The 21386-nt window shown below is 43.4% G+C and overlaps 1 protein-coding gene across 1 annotated transcript in view; it reads left to right on the top strand.

The window, feature by feature from the left end:
- LOC140913562 (uncharacterized) overlaps positions 1-11955 on the top strand; it is a 52788-nt gene extending 40833 nt beyond the window's left edge. The window contains exons 4-8 of the mRNA XM_078853450.1: positions 5164-5895; positions 7181-7451; positions 8718-8730; positions 9121-9461; positions 10966-11955. Coding sequence (XP_078709576.1) covers positions 5175-5895; positions 7181-7451; positions 8718-8730; positions 9121-9461; positions 10966-11161 — 1542 coding nt within the window. The 5' untranslated portion in view covers positions 5164-5174 and the 3' untranslated portion in view covers positions 11162-11955. The remainder of the gene's footprint in view (positions 1-5163; positions 5896-7180; positions 7452-8717; positions 8731-9120; positions 9462-10965) is intronic.
- The last annotated feature ends 9431 nt before the right edge of the window (positions 11956-21386 follow it).

Below are 21386 nucleotides of genomic sequence, written 5' to 3'. Positions count from 1 at the left end.
AGAATTCTAGACCCCTGACGTAAATAGGAGACTTCACAAGTGACTTCAAGGGGAATGGGATCAAGTCCCTTGGCTGTTTTCTAAAACTACAAGGCTCCAGCCTCTTCCAGGCGTCAGGAAAACGATGGGGAAAGATCAGCTTTGGGCTTAGGAGTTCCCCATCCCCAGAGCCCTGTTAGCCACAGTCCCTATCCGGGGCAGCTGTGCCACGAGAGCGGGGGTTTCATGGGCGAGACAGAGCTCGTGTGCAGCGCCGAGCACCGGCCACGGGAGACACAACGCCCGGGAGGGAACAGCCGGTGCTGCTGACAGCTGGTGCCTCCCACCAGCTCCCGGTACAAGCGGTCACCCACCTTGGCCCTCCCCCCTAGCCCGGGACCAGCGCGGGTCTCGCCCTGGGCGGGCCACGCCGAGCCTGACAGCCCCGCCCCATCGGGGCTCCCGGCCGCGCCGCTCCCCTCAGGCGTCCGAGACGCGCCGAGCCCGGCCCGGGCCCACGAGAGGCTGGGTCCGCGCTCTGCCCCGTCACACCGCCACCCGGCCGCCCGGCCCGGCCAGCCACACTCACCCCGCCGCCCCGCTCTCGCCGCCCGCCCGCCCGCCGCTCTCCTCTCCCCTGCGCGGCGCGCGCGCGGCCGTTACAAGTTTTGAGTCCCGCCGCCTCGCACGCTGATTGGCAGGGAGGGGAGTGACGTCGGCGGAGGCGGGACTGCGGCCGTGGTCGGAGCGGGCAGAGGCGCCCGCCGGCCCGCGGTTCGCTCGCAGTGACGTGACGTAAGGCGCGGCGGGCGGGAACCAGGCGGGGAGGGGCTCGCTGGGCTCTGGCGGTCTGCGGGCGCCGTTACCTTCCCCGCCTCGTGCCGTAGCGGCGCGGGATCCCCACGCTGGGGGGCTGGGACCCTCCCCCCCCTTTGTTATTTACAAACGAAAGGGAGCGCGGCCTGCTGCCCGGTGTTGGGGGCGCGCGGGGGGTTCCTCAGCAGCTCCCGCCCCCGCAGAAGTGGGGCGGGGCTGGAAGATGCCGGGCCCCACGAAGAGGCGGCGGGGCCAGCCCCCCACGCCCCAGCCGGCCTCCTCTCTTGTTTCCCCCCCCCTTCGGGGAGCCCGCTCGCCGCCTGGGTGTGAGAAGCCCCCGGGGTGCAGACATGGGCCCTGCGCCGCCCTTCGGCCCCTACGCCTGAAACCGGCCTGAGGGGGTCACCCGCTCGCGCCGCGGCCCGGCCCGGCCCGGCCCGGAACGGGCTTCTGCTCTCGCTGCCTGCTGTGGGGCTGGGGAAAGCGCGCTGGCTCCCCTCGGACGCTGTGTGCGACGGAGCAGCTTCGCTGGCGTGGGGCAGGTTACTCCTGCGCAGGTGGCTGCATGACCCAAGTGCTGTTTATTAACAGGAGGGGCCCCTCTGCTTTGTTCCTCGCATTTCCTAAGCCGCCGCAAAGAAATGCTCGTGCTTAGTTTGATTTGCGTTTTGTCGAGAAAGGCAAAGGTCTCCTTCAATTTCAGAAATCCTTTCCCTCTGAGTGGGTTATTTATCTCGTTGGCACTTGGGCATACGGTTTTATATCCATCAGGTGACGAGGTGGCCCTTTTCCTACCAGTGACTTCAGTAGGTTTGTAAAAGGAACAGGAGGACTTGTGGCACCTCAGAGACTAACACGTTTATTTGAGCATGAGCTTTCGTGAGCTACAGCTCACTTCATCGGATGCATTCAGTGGAAAATCGTATGTTTGTAGGTGCCGTTAGTGCCTGGGGTAATATGCCAGATAGTGAGTTCTACCACCATGTTACAAAAGAAAAGAGGAAAAAGACAAGTGAATGGTGACACTAACAAAACTTGTATCCAGATGTGCTGGCTCACTGAGATAAGAAAATAAAAAGGGAGTGAAATCAGGAGATAGCAAAGGCATCTAATAGACCAGACCTCATGGATTTAGATTGGCTCTACTAGTTGAGCTTTAAAATTCAGAGTTGCGGGCAAAAGGCCATGTAACTATTCAACAATGTAACTGATTGGATAATTATGCTAGTTATGCACAGTGCACATATATAAAATCTAAATCAAGGAAAAGGAAAATACACAATTACTGGTGATCAAAGTTCAAGCTTGGCCTCTTCAGGGATGAAGCTGGTGACAGCTTGTTGAGTTTTTCAGGGAAAACATCCAGTTTGATGAAAAACCTCCTTTACAAGCTCAAGGCATCTAGGCAGGAGTGGCTGTCTGGACCCTATTATTTGCTAAGACCATCCATTGTGGATTTCCTAACTATCTCTGCTGCTTTCCCTCTCCTCCTCTAGTCTGTAGAGAGAAACTCCAACCCCAGAAGAGAGAGGTATCTGCAGGGGAGCAACCTGTGTGAGTGATGAGAGGATATTGTGTGCGTAAGGGGGATGCGAGTCAACATATGTGCAAGAGGTGGAGGAGAGAGGATTAGCTGTGAAAAACTGAAAGAGAAGTGCTCACCAGTCCAAGGCACTGTTTTCTTCAGCAAGCCAATAACTTTGCATTATGTTACGGGTTTCACCTACCTGTGCTGCTAACCATGTGTCAATCACTTAAATTGGGATCATCTGGTAAGGTAATTGAAAAGAAACCCAACATTAGCTGGTAAAATTAAAAGAGAGAGAGAATTGGAGACAGAGAGAACACCAGAGGAAGTTGGTAAAACATCAAAACAGGAGCTGCAAGGTTAGGGGCACTTTTATATTTTGTGTCTGGTTGTTTAGATTGTAATTTTGGCCTAGGTATAATGATAACAGATCTTGGTGCTATAGCGGGGCAATAGCAATAAAGTGTATTGGCTGTGTTTAATGTACAAAGGTACATGTGTGGTGCCGTTGATGAGTGGCTCCATCCTATAGTAGTGGTTATTGCTATCTTCTAGCATTCCAGCATTTTACATACTGTTTTGCCTCGGGAAATGTAAGACTTAATGTATCATTGCCCATTTTATCCCTTCTGCGCTAGATTATCTGTAATATCAGTGAAGAATACCAGTTCCTTGTGCACTTGAAATAAGGTACAATGAGGAGGGCTTAGGCTAGGCTGCGGGAGCCTTTTAATATTAAGAGAAACTCGGTGCACCTCATTCAACCAGAATAGATTATTCTTTGAAATTAAAAAAATAATAATCCATTTCTTGAAGATTTGCATTCTGATTCCTACAGAGATTTATAGCAACTATGAAGAACCTTGGAAATCAGTCATTAATTGTTACTCTCCCTTTTGGACTCTTTTCTTGGCAGTGGTGTAATTAGATTTGTCTTTTCTACATATCTATCTTGTTTACCACTTTATAGTTTATTGGCATTACCACATTTCTTTGCTCCATTTTTATAAAAAGTGCATGCTGTTGCTTCAGAATCAGTACTAATTGTTATCATGCTCTGCAATACTCTTTTACTCTTTGAATTTCTGAGATCTCATTTCAGGTACATTTAGATCTCTGAATAAATCTGGTCCTTCTTTTGCCTTTGGGGAAGAAGTCAAATTTATAATTATTTAATAACCCATACTTTGGCTTTAAAACTCCAGAAATGCCATTAAATCCACTTAAATCTTTAATTTTCTCTTTGATTCATGCTGCAAATTAATTAGACATATTACGTGTCTAATCTCTCGCCTGTTTTTTGTCTTCCCATTTCTTCCTTGGCAGGGTCTGTATTTTATTTGTTGCAGTTGAATGAATCTTGGCTGTGAATAAGGCTGTTGGCTGTAGTACTTTTGGCTTGTTTTCAGAAATTGGAAGGTTTGCCATGACTGAAGCAGAGGGCTACAGGAAGAGAAAAAATGATCTTGTGGTTCAGGCAGTTGAATGCTACCTGGAAGAACTCTGTTCTATCCTTGCCTCAGAGACAGAGTTTGTGTGATGCAAGGCACATTACTGAAACCAGAACTTTCACAGTTCGCCACTGTGTGTTCATCATTTTCTGAGCACCTGACTTGGGACCTGACTTCCAGATATGCTGAGCACCCACAACTTCAGCTATGGCTGTTTAGCTATAAGAGGACAATGCTGTCTGGAGGAATAAGCACAGGACTGGTTGATTGTGGGACTAGTTCTACTCCCGACTCTGCTGCTGATTCACTTTGCGGCCTTGAGCAAGTCACTTTGGCCCAGATTTTTAAAGGTATTTAAGTGTTGCTCTGTTAAGCATTGCAAGGCTTAAGTGTCATTTTCAAAAGTGACCTAGGTACTTAAACTCCTCGCTCACATTTTAAAATGAGACACACACTCCTAAATCAGTGGACCATTGCAACACAGAGCAGAGCAATGCCTAAATACCTTTAAATATCTGGGCCTGTGCCTTTGTTCATTTGTAAAATGGAGAGTTGCGAAGATAAAATCATTAATATTTTTAGGCTCAGATAGTACAGTGAGTGCACAGAAGACAACCTGAAATTAATAATTCTGGGTTTGGATGGTGTGCAATAAATAAGGCCTGTGAACACTTTCCATCGTGCGTGGTGAATGATGCAGAGGTTCTTTGGAAAAAAATTCTGTGCAATCATGTAATTAAAGACTATCGGTTATGTTCGTAACATACAAACAGCAAAGTTGGATAAAATGCTCTCTCTGGAAAGTGGCAATGTAACACACTGTTATTTCTTAGATTCCAGAACACTAACACACAAGAATCAAAATCAGAGAGAGGCAAAGCAGGTTGCTCCCCAAGGCAGAGAAACACAACTTAACCCACTTTGCTCTAGGCTGACTCTTTACAGACTGACTGCTGAAAATCCAGATCACGTGCTTCCGTACAGAGCCCCCAAGCCTGCAAACAAGATCAGAAAACCCTTATACTTCAAGTGACAGCTTGAATTTTTAACACCGTATTCAATGCCCTACGGTATCATGCACAGACAACCTTAATTCTGCCACTTTCTAACTTTCCTGTACCTGACCTTGCAACCTTAACATTCTTTTATTGTAAGACAGGTATGGTATTATTTACAGTATGTCTACAAAACACACTGTAGTTCATGCACGCATTTATGTACTTCATGGTACATGTTAATATGTGGTATAAATGTAGGTGGCAGTCATGCTACCGCATTCAGTCAACTCCTTTCTCTTGTAGGCTTTGGGCCACAGGGTTTACATTTACATAATACTTTTCTTGGCTATGTAACTAATTGTTGTCTTTTTTTTTTTTTTTTTTTTTTAAGAGAGTGGAAGAATGCAGGAGAAAAGTATGCCAGCCAGTAATACAGGGATAATGAGAGCCACTCACTTGCTGCAGTTACCGCAAGAAATGCTGACTGAGATAATCAGGTACCTTCCTCCTGCGGAAAAATCCAAGGTCCGTGCCACATGCAGTCTCTTCAAGGACCTGGTTGATCAGCCTGTTGTGTGGCAAAAGAGTACCATTGTTCTCCGACGCATAAGCGCTTTCAATGCCGAGTTCTGGGACGTGCTTCGGAAAAGAAAGATCACTTCTGTAGAAGTGAAAGAAATCGGGCTTAAGCAATGGCAAAAGCTGCTGAGGTTCATGCCTGGTCTGCTAGATGTAACTGTGGATTCCCTCTGGAGCAAGGAAATCCTGCAAGGTTTACAGCTGCTCACAGATCTACAGAAACTTCACTTGAAAATGTGCTCTAGGTTATCTGAGAGAAGTGTAATCAGGGAAATTGTGCACTTTCAACACCTTACCCACTTGTTGTTGTGCGGCATAACCTTCTTAAGTAGCAGTGAATTGATCAGAATTGCTTGCTTACAAAACCTACATCTGCTCTCATTGCATACTGTGCAAAAGGCTCTTCCTGAGAAAGCACTAGAGTATGTTTTATTCCATTTACCAAAACTCAGAGAACTGTCACTTTCTTATATCCTGAATAAGGAGCATTTTTTGTTATGCCTCAGTTTGCCAGATAGACTTCCCATCCCTTATTCATCAGAAGGTGAGCGTTGTTTCTATAGGCTATATTTATATACGCTATATTCAGAATTATGGCACCAGTCCTACCAGCTCTGATGCATGTGTTTAACTTTGCTACCATGAGAAATCAATAGGACTACTCAAGGTAGAACGTTAAGTATGTGCATAAGAGCTGGCAGGATTGGGGCCTAAGTGTCCATTGTTGCTCAAAGGATTACATGCTGAGTATATTAGAGTGTGTTGGTAGTGAAGATTTATTCTTAACTGTATCCCCCTTGCTTTAGTGGACTAGGTTCAGATTTTCATTGCATTACTGTTTTGATATGTTGTAAACATGTTTCCTAAAGCTTGTGGAGTATTTTAAACTGAATATATAAATAGCTTTTTCAAATTTATGATTATGGCTGGGATTTTAAAAGGGATTTTGGTGTCCCTCTCCCCTGAATTTTGATAGCTTTTGGATGCTGGACTCCCTTGAGAATCCCAGGCTCTAAAAATAGGATATGGGGACCCATGATTAGGCTGTAGAATATAATCCTGGCCTAAAAGGAGGATATAGTTCTTGGCCAAGACTTTCAAAAGTGACTTGATTTTAAGTGTGTCTGTTTTCAGATGTCCAAATGGAGACACCTTTAATGGGTTCTGATTTTCAGAAAGAGCTGAGCACTTGCCCTCAAAATCAGGCACCATTAAAGTGACCTCCCCAAAAAATTACCTCGCCCACGTTGTCTCTCCCAAATCACTAGTCATTTTTTAAAATCTTGGCACACACATTTAAGTATTGTAGCATTTTTATAATATACTTCAGTTTTACACTAGAGCAGAGATTCAACCTCTTTGTTTTATATTAAAATCCCTGTGTATCTTCACTTTACAGCACATAATCGGAGAGCACAGAGAAAGTTCTTTGGGGATCGTCAGCGGAATTTGTTCCTTAGTTTAGGAATCTTAAAATAATTTTTAAATGGACCCTTTATGAAATTTGCATATCTGACCTTTTTTCAGAGCCCTTCTACTAACCAACAATTGTTTAGTTTGTTGTTCAAACTTTCTAGATAACTCATTGTCAGATACCTTCCTGTTTGAAGAAATTAGGTTGCAGTTAAGCCAAATTATTAACCAAAGTGTGGGTGTGTGGGGGGATTTCCCCCCCGTCTTTCCTGTTATATTCACTATGTGCTACCATAAGTATGAACCTAATGTAAAGACTTGTACACAACCTTGTGCTTTAATATTGGAAAACAAATATCTCTGGGATGTCAAATAAGTATTTCCCCCCACCTTTTCAATCAATCCACTATGTTTAGAGTCGCCTCCTGTTCCAAAACTTCAGCTTCACACTCTGGCCTTGAGGCAAACTGGTTATAACCTTCTTTCAGAGCGTTTCCTGGATCAGCTCTCCACCATACACACTCTGACTGTTTGTTACATCAAGGACTTTTTGTTACACTCAGTGGATGTTTTTGGACAGGTGCTGAAGAACCTACCAAACTTGACAGAATTAAATCTTCTATGTAAGTTGTTTTTAAGATTGCAGTGTTTTTTGGTTTTGTTCTGTGCAGGCTTAGGAAGGTTTGGGTAGTTTCATCTTCAGTTAAATGGTAACCAGCAAGACAGCAAAGAGCTTATTTTTATGGATATTTCTGTTGGCTGATATATCTTGTCTCTGAAAAAATCAGTTCCCCAATTCAGAACCTGCTTGGCTTGACTGTGTTAATTCAAACCTGACTGAAAAATCAGTCTAGATATCTACTATTTAATGAAGCTGCTGCCTTATGGCTCTTAATGCCCTCCGGGTTCCCTTCCCAGTCCAGTTGACAGATCCCCACTACTTCTTACTTACGCTTGGGATTTGTCCCCATTTCAGCCATGGAACCAGCCACTGATGCGGCTGCACCTGTGAAAACCCCTATGAAGTCCTAATCCTCTGTGTAAGGGCTGGCCTATACTGAAAATGTAGGGGTGTGAAAAATCAGTACCCTGAGAGATGTAGCTATGCCGACCTAACCCTGGTGTAGACTAGGAATTCTTCCATGGACCTAGCTACTGATTCTCGGGGAGGGGTTAACTACAGCGATGGAAGAATCCCTCCTATCACTATAGTTAGTGTCTACACTGAAGTGTTACCGCTGCACAGTTGTGCTGCTATAGCCACAGGCGCTGGCTGGCCCCAGGAGTGCTCGTTCCGCCCCCGGACCCACCTCCACCCGCCCCCTTCTCGCAAGCCCCCACCTTCATCCCGCCTCTTCCCCACCCCTGCTCTGCCCCAGGGGTGGAGCACCCACAGAGTTGGTGCCTATGGTTGTAGCATATTAAGTTTAGACAAGTCTGAAGTCACAGGACTGGAAGTTTTTATTTTTATTAGGGGAGCAAAAGATACTATGTTATAAAGCTAAGTACTTGAAAATGCAGGTTTTGAAAATGTAGTCTTCCTAGAGAGACTTTGGGGTTAAGGTACTCAGGTAGATGGTACTCGGGAGATCGAAATTCAGCTCCTGGCTCTGCCATGATTTCCTCTGTGACCTTGGGAAAGTCACTTACTCTCCCCAGGCTTTACTTCCACCTCTGTGAAATGGGGATAGTGATACTTCTATTGTCTGTCTTGTCTGCTGAGCTTGTAAGCTGTTTGGGCAGGGACAGTGTGTCACTAAGGCTACATCTACACTATAGCAGGGATCCACGATCTGAGATCGATCTACCGGCTGTCAATTTAGTGGGTCTAGTGAAGACCCACCAGATCGACAGCAGATTGCTCTCCAGTCGACCCCTGTATTCTACCCCTGACGAGAAGAGTAAGGTAAGTCGATGGGAGAGTTTCTCCTGTCGACCCCTCCCCCCCCCCAGAGTAGACCCTAAGGTATCAAGCATCAGAGGAGTAGCCGTGTTAGTCTGGATCTGTAAAAGCGGCAAAGAGTCCTGTGGCACTTTATAGACTAACAGACGTATTGGAGCATAAGCTTTCATGAGTGAATACCCACTTTGTTAGATGCATATAGTAGAAATTTCCAGAGGCAGGAATAAATATGCAAGCATAAATATGCAACATACCTAAGGTATGTTGACTCCAGCTACGTTATTCACGTAGCAGGAGTTGTGTAGCCTAAGTCGGCTTACCGCGGTAGTGTAGACATAGTCTATGTGTGTGTATTGCACCTAGCACGATGGAGCCCTGATTTCAGTTGTAACACAAATATTGGTTTTATTTGTACCTCTCATGCTTTTTCACTGTCTCATTCTTGCTGAATAGTGGATGAAAAACATAGAACTTTGGTATCTGTTTAAAAAAAACCCTGATACTTACTTTGAAAAATATTGTCAAGAAAAGAGTCATAAATGTCTTTCCATTTTGTCCTCTCTGTCTGCTTTTAAAGGGATCTCCAATTTGGATATGTTTGTTGATAACATTCCTTCCAGCCTTGTTAAACTAAGTGTGATTGGAACCAAGCTCTCAAACTCTGCTCTCAGCTGTTTGTCTGATAAATCCTGGAAGCTAAGAGAAATGGATCTAACCCTTTCATATGGATTTGATGAAAAGACTCTGAAACAATTTCCCCACCTCTTTCCACTGCTGACTAGACTGTGCCTTAGGTATGACTGAACAATGTGCTACAGATATTGAAGAATGAAAGAAACTTACTACATTAGGACTTGTTGATGTTACAAGCTGCACTGGTCTAACTAAAAGTGTGAGGTTTTTTAGCCAATTTTTAGATAAACTGGTACAAGTCTGTGGGTAGACATGGTCATAGTTAACACCCCTTTAAAGCTAAATAAAGAGGCAGCACTAAGCGATTAAGAAAGGGATGGGTGTTCTTTATTTACCCTGTTTTGTGTCTCCTGGGAGTTATTTATCCAGTAAATGGAAGTGAAATAACTAAATCTGTTGTAATTCACACCTCTGGTATTTCAGTTCAAGTCTGTTTGTGAATAAATGCCCTATTTTGAAATAATTCAGTAAAAAATAAATCAAGTTATTCAGAAATAAGAGTATCAATACACAGGCTTGAACTGCAATAATTACAGATGTGAAATGTAGCCTCATTCAGTATTTTGGTTCCATTTACCATGTGAACAAGCCCTTGCTTCCAGACCATCAGATTCAGCCCAGTGTATTCAGAGGAGAGGAAGGGAAGGGCAAGGGAGATATCTCCCTTACCATGCCAGTAAAGCTAATAGGTAGTTGGGTAGTCAGTAGCAGGAGCAAGTGTTTTTGCTCTCACAAGTGCTGAAGAATTGTGGGCATGGGAAACTTGCCCTCATTTCCTTATCGGCTGAATATACAGGGAGACCTGAGCAGGAGGTGAGTTGATGATGTTGACCCCCACATGTGATGGCGAGTGACCTCATTAGTTGACTTCCAAAGAGCATAGGAGGGTGCCAGACTTGAAGACATTGTGAGGGTTGTATGGTGCCAGCACTTGGAACTGTGCGATGACTCTGGGTAGCCAATAACTGAAGAACCTGGCAGGGAAGTGAGGAGCTGGAGTAAGGGCAGAGCCATAGTCTCTGGCTGGAGGATAGTACATCTGGTCCCTCAGTATTCTTTCCCCCAGGGAAGTCTTTCTAACTCACTAGTCTCCAGATAGTGACATCCAGGCGTGGTAAGCTGTCATTTTTACTCCTCCAGCCGGGGCAGGCAGAGAGATTTTCCTCTCTCCTAAGGTTAGGGGGGCCTGATAGCTCATCCAGCAACTGGGGAGGATCTGACCTTTGAATAGCTGTGAGTTGGCCAAAAAGCCCTGATCATGGTCTGGAGAAGACATATAATTCCCTTTGCCCATTCATACTGCATAGGGCAGCCCTCTGGGATAAAAAGTTCTTTGCAATTAGTTATGTTATTAATCCTTTGTCCCTGGCGATGCTCACTGCTGGCATGCTTGTGCATGGACAGGGACGTGGAAGAAACTTGTTAGGCCACCCAGACCACCTCTAATCTCTCTGATTCTATGAACACACATCGCTGCCATCACTAGTGGGAGATTCTGGGTCTTTAAGTCCCCAATATAGAAAGTGTTCTTTTGCTCTGTATTTCAGATATCTCTGTTTCTAACTCCCTCTGAAGCCCTAAGTGCAATCTGTTTTTCATCCCCAGTGGTTTTGTTTTGACTGACAATATCTTGTTGAGCTTGGCTAAAATGGAGAGTTTGCGAGAACTTGATGTTACTGGTAGCACAAATCTGACAAAAGAAGCAATCCAGAATTTTCGCATCACAACGGACTGCAGGGTACATCTCCTCGTAGAGTGGCATTCAGTGTCTTCTAAATGTGACTGCTTATGGAGCACGTAATGCACTGCCTTTCTTATAACCCCCCACTGTTTACAGACCTTTGATTGCTAAATGTACTGCTATCAGGAAACGAAGAATGTTTCTGTAAAGTTCTGCTGAAATTCCATGTGAGGAAGAGATGTAGTGGAAACAAACCTCCAACATTCTCCATAACTGAATAGCTCTTCACTACAGCCAGTGGCTCATGAATATGAAAAACAGAAATGTCATCTTTGAGCCTGTAACTCTGCTAAGACAGAACTGTAAACAAATACTGGCATTCTATATTAAAATTTCTGAGTAAGTCTCCAGTGGCCATTGATAAAACTCTACACTTCTGTTAATATGATGCTTGACTACATGCAAATGATATTTTTCTTTTACTCTGTTGTCATTTCTGCCTGGTAAATTTTACTGACATTCTTAGCCAGCAGCTCAGGCATGGGAGAAGGGACAGAGGAAATAAGAGAAGCTGGGGCTCAGGGATACTGGAAAATAAGGGAAATACAAGAGGGGAGGGACTTGTCAGCATGTAAGTCTCAGTAAAGTGTCAGCAAGGAGGTGCCTGGGTGGATAAAAGTGAGTTACCGAAAAGGTCAGGATTCCAGCAAATTGCACCAGTCACAGAATGGAACTACAGGCCCCTTCTAGTTAACTTTCGCCATCCTGAAAATTTATTTTTTCTATTCTTTTAGGTGTCTTAGCCAGTTTTTAATCCATAGTGGCTCTTTACCTCCCAACTAATGATTACTTAGATTTTTGTAATGGCCTTTTATGGAGCTTTTGTCAAGAGCTTTTTGAAAGCCCAATAAACATTCAACCTGTTCTCCTTTATCCATAATTTATTATCTATTTTATTGGCCCATTCTAAGAGATTCATGAAACATGATTTTCCTTTGCAGAAACCATGCTGGTTATTCCCTGTGATACTCAAGGTCATCCAAGTGGCTTATGTTTCTAGTTTAACCATTTTACCTAATGCCTGAGTGAGGCTTATTGATCTGTAATTCCCAGGATCACCTTTAGCACCTTCTTTAAATACAGATCAAAAATTTGTTACCTTCCACCAGGTATGAATCGCACTTGTCTGAACTGGTGTGGAAAAGTTTGGTTTCTACTAGTACTTAAACAATTTTAAAAACGTGTGTAGCTACACACAGTGGTGAACAACATTTTCTAGTGTAGGTCAGGCCCATCTGAAGCTAGACCAATAAATGGGGTAGTTCATACCTAGTGTTTCAGGCTCTCTGTCTAAAAAAGGCTCGGTGCAGCATTGGGTTCATGTTTGGAAGGTTTGTTTCAACAACTGTAAGGGCTATAAACTCAGTTTTTTAATTAAAGCTTAAATTTTGCAGGCTCCCATGAAGCTCATAGCATTCCCCAGATCTGTATTGGACATTGCTAGGTTCTACTACATTTCACTGTAACTGCTCCAGAAAAAGAGAGTGGCAGTATGGTCCGGTGAATGGGACACAGGAGTAGGTGTCGGAGCAGCTGCATTCTATTCCTGGCTTTGCTGAATCACTTTGCCTCTGTTTTCACCCCTTCTCTTTGTCTGTCTGTTTTTGTCTATTTATATTATAAGCTCTTTGAGGCAGGGACTGTCTCTTACTGGAGCCAGGTCTACACCTCGTTTTGCTGGCATAGCTGATAGGAGTGTGGAAGAAATCACCTCTAACCATAGAATCATAGAAGATTAGGGTTGGAAGAGACCATCTAGTTCAACCCCCTGCTCAAAGCAGGAGCAACCCCAATTAAATTATTGCAGCCGGGACTTTGTCAAGCCAGGCTTTAGAGGTTTTTAAGGAAGGAGATTCCACCACCTCCCTAGGTAACCCATTCCAGTGCTTCACCACCCTCCTAGTGAAATAGTGTTTCCTAATATCCAACCTAGGCCTTCCCCACTGCAACTTGAGGCCATTGCTCCTTGTTCTGTCATCTGCCACCATTGAGAACAACTTAGCTCTATCCTCTTTGGAACCCCCCTTCAGGTAGTTGAAAGCAGCTATCAAATCCCCCCCCCCCACTCTTCTCTTCTGCAAACTAAATAACCCCAGTTCCCTCAGCCTCTCCTCATAAGTCATGTGCTCCAGCCCCCTAATCATTTTCGTTGCTCTCCACTGGACTCTATCCAATTTGTCCACATCCTTTCTGTAGTGGGGGGCCCAAACCTGGATGTAATACTCCAGATGTGGCCTCACCGGAGCCGAAGAGAGGGGAATAATCACTTCCCTCGATCTGCTGGCAGTGCTCCTACTAATGCAGCCCAATGTGCCATTAGCCTTGTTGGCAACAAGGGCACACTGCTGACTCATATCCAACTTCTCATCCACTATAATCCCCAGGTCCTTTTCTGCTGAAATACTGCTTAGCCAGTCGGTCCCCAGCAGTGCTTGGGATTCTTCCGTCCCCAGTGCAGGACTCTGCACTTGTCCTTGTTGAACCTCATCAGATTTCTTTTGGCCCAATCCTCCAATTTGTCTAGGTCAGTCTGAACCCTATCCCTACCCTCCAGCATATCTACCTCTTCCCTCATCTTAGTGTCATCCAGAAACTTGCTGACGGTGCAATCCATCCCATCATCCAGATCATAATGAAGATGTTGAACAAAACCGGCCCCAGGACCAAGCCTTGGGGCACTCCACTTGATACCGGCTGCCAACTAGACATCGAGCTGTTGATCACTACCCATTGAGCCCGATGAGCTAGCCAGCTTTCTATCCACCTTATAGTCCATTCATCCAATCCATACTACTTTAACTTGCTGGCAAGAATACTGTGGGGAACTGTATCAAAAGCTTTACTAAAGTCAAGGTATATCACATCCACCACTTTCCCCACATCCGCAGAGCTAGTTATCTCATCATAGAAGGCAATCAGGTTGGTCAGGAATGACTTGCCCTTGGTGAATCCATGTTGGCTGTTCCTGATCACCTTCCTTTTCTCCAAGTGCTTCAAAATGGATTCCTTGAGGACCTGCTCCATGACTTTTCCAGGGACTGAGGTGAGGCTGACGGGTCTGTAATTCCCCAGATTCTCCTCCTTCCCTTTTTTAAAGATGGGCACTATATTTGCCTTTTCCAATCGTCCGGGACCTCCCCCGATCACCACAAGTTTTCAAAGATAATGGCCAGTGGCTCTGCAATCACATCAGCCAACTTCCTCAGCATCCTTGGACGCCTTGCATCCAGCCCCATGGACTTGTGCATGTCCAGCTTTTCTAAATAGCCCTTAACTGATGAAGCTATGCTGGCAACACCCCCCTCCCACTGTGCAGACATAATTTATGTCATTTGGGGAGGTGGTTTAACTATAGCAACAAAATAACTCATTTTGCTCCTATAACCTCTGTCTCCACTAGAAGGCTTTACCATTATAGATAGCCAGCAAAGCCTTTGTGTAGTGTACACTAGCCATGTATTTGGCAGCACAACCTCTTTATGACTCCAGGCCTCTACCAGAATAGAAATAAATAGTAATAGTGATAAAAAGACCTGTACAGTTAAGTGAAACTCTCTGTTCAATGTGCCGTGCCACTCAAAAATGGAAAGACAGTATTGGAACATGACTTTCAAGGTGAAACAAAGGTAGTGACTCAAGGTATACATGCATTTGAACTCCCTGGTGGCCAGCCCTTCTCCACTACACTTTTATATAAAATGAGTAATATATTGAAGCTATTCCTTGCTGATGGTGCAGCTGATGGGCTCTTCAGCATTTGAAAAGGGCAGATTAATCATGCTGAGGCTTGCAGTTAAGAGGCTGTGTCACTAGCTTGTAATTTCCTGTAATCAATGTACTTTCTCTTCTGTGATTCTGAACAAACAGATGCAGAGATAATTGCAAGGAGTGCCCTGTCCTGTGCCTTTTAAGTAAGGCTCAGGGAAGTATAATAGAGACTCTGCCCTAAGATGCTACTTGCTCCTTCAGCTGGAGGCCAAAGCAGTTGTTTGGGAAGTGGCAATCCCTGATGTTGCTTCCTGCAGTGATTTCTCCATAGCTAGTCTACTGTGTGCAATTTATTGGGGAGGGGGTTCTGTTTGGGAAAAGGAAAAGAGACTAGTCCAGTTCAAGAACACAAAGAAGATGTAATATATAGCCCATGTAGATCTCTCCCTCCGCCTTTCTGGCTACTGGCATCTTTCCCCTAAAGCCGTGTCTAGGTGGGAATCTTTTAATAAAAAAATTCCTGCTATTGTTAACACTGGTTCAGCTGGACTGGTGGGAGCCCTAGTGCAGGCAGCTCTCTGGCTCAGGCATCCATTTTCATTCATCTATCGAATGAACGTTTTCGGAGCAAGTCTAACGGACAATGTGCTGAAAGCAGGTGCTAGAGCACTGCCTTTGCTGAAGGTCCCACCGTCGCTAACAGTGCTGCCGCTGAACCGGTGTTGGCAACATAGGGTATGGATAAGGGTAAAATGCTTGTGTAATTGCTTTTGAGTATGTTTGCAGTTGCAGCTCCTATTGCACTAGTAGTTTTACAAGCTCCTAGGGGTTTCTGTGCTTGCACACACCTACCTTTTATGGATCTCTCCACTGCATTTTAAGTTAGCATGTGATCAGTGCTTTCCTTTGGCTGGTCCTGGGGTGTAGAACGAGTTCACCCTTGATATGACCGTATTGCCAAACCCAAACGTTCAAATATCACGAGTTAGGTCCAAAAAATCATGATTAGTTTAAAAATTGAGATTTTTTTAAAAAAATAATACATTTTGTGTCTTTTCAGTTTTAGCGTTCACATTTTTTGGCTTTTCTTGATAACCACCAGAGCTAGAAATTTACCTTTAAAATAAAAAAATGGAGCTAGTTATGGAATCACATGACTCCAGGAGCTTGGGTTTTAAAACAAGTCCAGAGGAGAGCAATTAAAATAATTAAATGTCTAGAAAGCATGACCCATGAGGAAAGATTGAAAAAATTGGGTTTGTTCAGTCTGGAGGAGAGATGACTGAGGGGGGATATAATAACAGTCTTCAAGTACATAAAAGATTGTTATAAAGAGAAGGGTGATAAATTGTTCTCCTTAACCACTGAGGACAGGACAAGAAGCAAAGGACTTAAATTGCAGCAAGGGAGATTTAAATTAGACATTAGGAAAAACTTCCTAACTGTCAGTGTAGTCAAAGACTGGAACAAATTAACTAGGCAGGTTGTGGAATCTCTGTCATTGGAGGTTTTTAAGAACAGGTTAGATAAACACCTGTCAGGGATGGTCTCGATAATATGTAGTCCTGCCTTGATGCAAGGGACTGGACTAGATGACCTATCAAGGTCCTGTTCAGTTCTACATTTCTATAATTCTAAACACAAAATATCACAAGACTTGCAATAAAATCATGAGAGTTGGCAACACTTCATTCCACATCTACCATACTTAAGAAACTCAACAGGCAGTAGCTGTTCATGGGTGTGACCATTTTTGTCCCCTCTCCTTTCCCTCTTATCACATGTTCCTGGTTTTGAACATCTTGATTATTTTTTGTATGTACTGAAGCAGACTGTTTTTTAAAATTATTATTTTATTATGTTCTAATGTTATATGGTGCCCAGAGCAGTCTAGGACCTTATGGGAAAAATATTCTTCTTATTCTGTAATTTTCTTCAACAAAAGTTGTGCTCATTTTGATCACATGATATGGTAAATGCATCAGCATGATCTCGGTGTGGTCCTTTTCTCTTTCATATCTACCAGTGCTGTACCTGGTTGGTAATTCCTATATCATGGAAGCGTAGGACTGGAAGGGGCCTCAGTAGGTCATCTAGTCCAGTCCCCTGCACTCAAGGCAGGACTAAGTAATAACTAGACCATTCCTGATAGGTTTTGCTTAACCTGTTCTTAAACAGTGATGGAGATTTCACAACCTCCCTGTGCAATTTGTTCCAGTGCTTAACAACCCCGACAGAAAGTTTTTCCTAATGTCCAATCTAAACAGCCCTTGCTGCAACTTAAGCACATTGCTTCTTGTCCTATCCTCAGAGGTTAAAGAGAACAATTTTTCACTCTCCTCCTTGTCACAACTGTTTATGTACTTGAAAACTGTTATCATGTGCCTCCTCAGTCTTCTCCAGATTAAACAAACCAAGTTTTTTCAATCTTTCCTCATAGGTCATATTTTTTAGACCTTTAATCATTTTTGTTGCTCTGCTCTGGACTTTCTCCAGTTTGCCAACATCTTTCCTGAAATGTGGTGCCCAAAACTGGACACGGTACTCCAGCTGACGCCTTATCAGATGTGGAGTAAAGTGGTGGAAGAATTAATTCTCATGTCTTGCTTACAAAACTCCTGCTGATACATACCAGAATGATGTTTGCTTTTTTTGCAACTGTGTTACACTGTTGATTCATATTTAGCTTGTGATCCACTATGACACCCAGATCCCCTTCGGCAGTACTCCTTCCTAGGCAGTAATTTCCGATTTTGTATGTGTGCAACTGATTGTTCCTTCCCAAGTGGAGTACTTTGCACTTGTCCTTACTGAATTTCATCCTATTTTCCTCAAACCATTTCTCCAGTTTGTCCAGATCATTTTGAATTTTACTCCTCCAAAGCACTTGAAACCCCTCCCAGCTTAGTATCATCTACAAGTTTTATAAGTGTACTTTCTATGCCATTATTTAAATCACTTATGAAGATATTGAACAGAACCGGACCCAGGACCAATCCCTATGGGATCCCACTCGATATGCCTTTCCAGCTTGACTGTGAACCACTGATAACTACTCTCTGGGAATGGTTTTCTGACCAGTTATGCACCCACCTTAGGTGCTGGAACTAGATATGCAGCAGGATCTCCTGGTTTGAAGTGGTTTCCATCATATACAGGATTTACAGTTTTGTTCAATGGCTTTCAGCACCCACACTATACCAATTGTTCCAGCACCCATGGCACCCACCTTATAGTAGCTCCATCTAGGTTGTATTTCACTAGTTTATTTATGAGCGGATCATGTGAGACAGTATCAAAAGCCTTACTAAAGTCAAGATATACCATATCTACTTCTTTCCCCCATCCACAAGTCTCATTACCATGGAAAAGAAAGCTATTGGGTTGGTTTGACACAATTTGTTCTTGACAAATCCATGTTGACTGTTACTTATCACCTCTTTAGCTTCTAGGGTTTTTCAGATGATTGATTGATTATTTGCTCCATTATCTTTCTGGGTACTGAAGTTAAGCTGAATGGTCTGTAAATCCCTGGGTAGTCCTTATTCCCCATGTTATAGATTGGCACTATATTTGCTATCATCCAGTTCTCTGGAGTCTCTTCCATCTTCCATGATTTTTCAAATTATAATCACTAATGGCTCAGATGTCTCCTCAGTCAACAGCTTGAGTGTTCTAGGATGTATTTCATCTGGCCCTGCCGACTTGAAGGTATCTAACTTGTCATCTTGCCATCTTGTAAGTTGCCAGAAGCTTTGCATCTCAAGGATGGAAAATGACAAAACAGCAGGAATATGAATGGCATCTAGCATATGATCTCCCACGTCAACTGCCTCCAAATCTTTGTAACTAAGGATAATATTTCACTCTTCTTTAGCTTCCATACATAGTTTATATCTTTTCTATTTAACTCCCACTGAGTTTTACATCATCATGCTTCAGGTACGCATATCATGGTGTAATTCCCTGCCTATATATATTGTCTTTCTATTTTTTTATGTAAATAATTTATTGCATTTACACACTGACCCTGTGGCAATCTTCCATATTGATGCATTCCTTTCCCTTATTTTATTTGCTATATCCTGAACATTTGGTCAAAATAGTTCTTATTTGTCTGCTTTATCTGTTTCGTTACTTCTTTCGAGCCCAGTAGCTGCACGAGTCCAATAAAGCACCATCTATGTGGCTTCACTGTCTACCAGAAAGGTGCCTAATAATAATCAGTGCCCTCTTATAGCAATACAACCTATCTGATCACAAAATCTTTTCTACCATATCCCTCTGTCTGCCTACTCACCAGTGTAAGCCACTGGTTTCTTATTCCTGCCATCTCTGAAAATTACCCCTTTCCCCTTGTGCCTGCCTCTTTTTACCAACTCACTGCTTTTAACGTTCCCTGTAGCTTTGTCTGTCTTTAGACCCAATATACTAGAGTTCCTTCTATTTAGAGAGAAGTCACATCACTATAAAAGGCCCTGTTACTTTAGATAATACGTACAAATGGTCATTTCCGTGTCCAGGTCCCTATTCATTACCATGCTTGCTTTGTGAGAGAACTTTAAGTCCTGTTCTTCATCTTACTGTTGTTTTGTCATTTCCATTATTGAGATGCAAAGCTTTTGACAACTTCTGCCAATTTCTGTAAGTTTCCCTTATGTCATTGCACTCTGACTGTAGTACACTCTTCTAAAGGGAGTGATGTATTGTTTACAATGATTCCACAGATGTGGAATGCAGGATCAGCCACTGAAATTAGATTTTAACCTATGACACCTGCAAATTGTAGAAAAACAATTTTACGTGTACAATAACACAGCTGCTAAAATTATTAACTGAATCACACTTAACAACTGGCGTTTCTCCAAAAACTGTCTATACATTCAGTTAAACAGAACATGCTATCTGTAATAGCACCATCTGGTAACTTTCAGTAAAATTAAAGAACTGGGGAGGGTAGCAAATGGGAGGAGAATTTTTGTGCTTCTTTACCCCTTGGATTAGCATGGGTGGGGGTAAAAAAAGTAAAGGATCTTTAGTTTTGACTATATTTTTAAAGCAGAGTGCCAAACTGACTCCCAGTCTTATCTTAAAGAAAACTTAAATATCCCTGATTAAAGTCAGACATCGTACAGGTGGTACTATGAAACTTGGGGCTTGAGCTGGAACCCACTGAAGTATACAGGAGTCTACTGAAAAAGATCTGGCAGTTATAGGTTTTAGAGTAGCAGCCGTGTTAGTCTGTATTCGCAAAAAGAAAAGGAGTACTTGTGGCACCTTAGAGACTAACAAATTTATTTGAGCATAAGCTTTCTTGAGCTACAGCTCACTTCATCAGATGCATTCAGTGGAAAATACAATGGGGAGATTTATATACACAGAGAACATGAAACAATGGGTGTTACCATACAGACTGTAACGAGAGTGATCACTTAAGGTGAGCTATTACCAGCGAGAGAGTGGGGGGGGGAACCTTTTGCAGTTACAGTGGATCACAGATTGAATATGAGTCAACAATGTGATATAGCTCTGAAAAAAGGTAATATCATTCTGAGATATATGAATGGGAGTGTCCTACATAAGACACGGTAGGTAATAGTCCTGCTCTACACGGCACTAGTGAGACTTCAGTTGGAGTACTGTGTCCAATTCTGGGTGCCACAGTTTGGGAAAGATGTGGCTAAGTTGGAGAGAATCCAGAGAAGAGCAACAAAAATGATAGAAGGTTTAGAAAACCTGAGTTATGAGGAAAGGTTAAAAAAACTGGTCATGTTTAGTTTTGAGACAAGATGACTGAGGGGGGGACCTGATAATGTCTTCAAATATGTCAAGGGTTGTTATAAGGACGATGGAGATCCATTGTTCTCCATGTCCACAGAAGGTAGGACAAGCAGTAATGGGCTTAATCTGCAGGAAGGGAGATTTAGGTTTGATATTAGCAAAAGCTTTCTAACTGGAAGAGTAATTAAATTCTGGGATGGCTTACCAAGGAAGGTTGTGGAGGTTTTTAAGAACAGGTCAGGCAAACACCTGTCAGGGAGGGTCTAGGTTTACTTGGTTCTGCCTCAGTGCAGGGAGCTAGACTTGACTTCTCAAGGACCTTTCCAGTCTTATTTTTCTGTGGAAGATCTATAAAGGATATGAACTCTCCTACTTCAGGATATCAGCAACCAAAGTGAGGTTAGGAAGACACTTCTCCCTGGTGAATGTCAATGCATGATTGTTCATTCCTCTGAAGCACTTGGTTCTGGCCTGTTCAAAAGCCCACAAAAGTCAAAAGAAATGGCCTTTGACTGCAATGAGATTTGACATTCATAGATTTCAAGGCCAAAAAGGACCACTGTAATCATCTAGTCTGACCTCTTGCATAGCACAGACCATAGAACTCCCCCAAAATGATTCCTAGAGCAGATCTTTAAAAAAAAATCCAATCCTGATTTTAAAATTGCTAGTGATGGAGACTCCACTGCGACCCTTGGTAAATTGTTTCAGAGGTTAATTTCTCCCATTGGTCAAAATTATGCCTTATTTCCAGTCTGAATTTGTCTAGCTTCAGCTTAGAATCATAGAATCATAG

This window comes from Lepidochelys kempii, chromosome 6, assembly GCF_965140285.1.
Source record: "Lepidochelys kempii isolate rLepKem1 chromosome 6, rLepKem1.hap1, whole genome shotgun sequence".
In the NCBI taxonomy this organism is placed as follows: Eukaryota; Metazoa; Chordata; order Testudines; family Cheloniidae; genus Lepidochelys; species Lepidochelys kempii.
The sequence above is the reverse complement of the archived record's forward strand: the minus strand, read 5'-3'. Positions and strand labels throughout refer to the sequence as shown.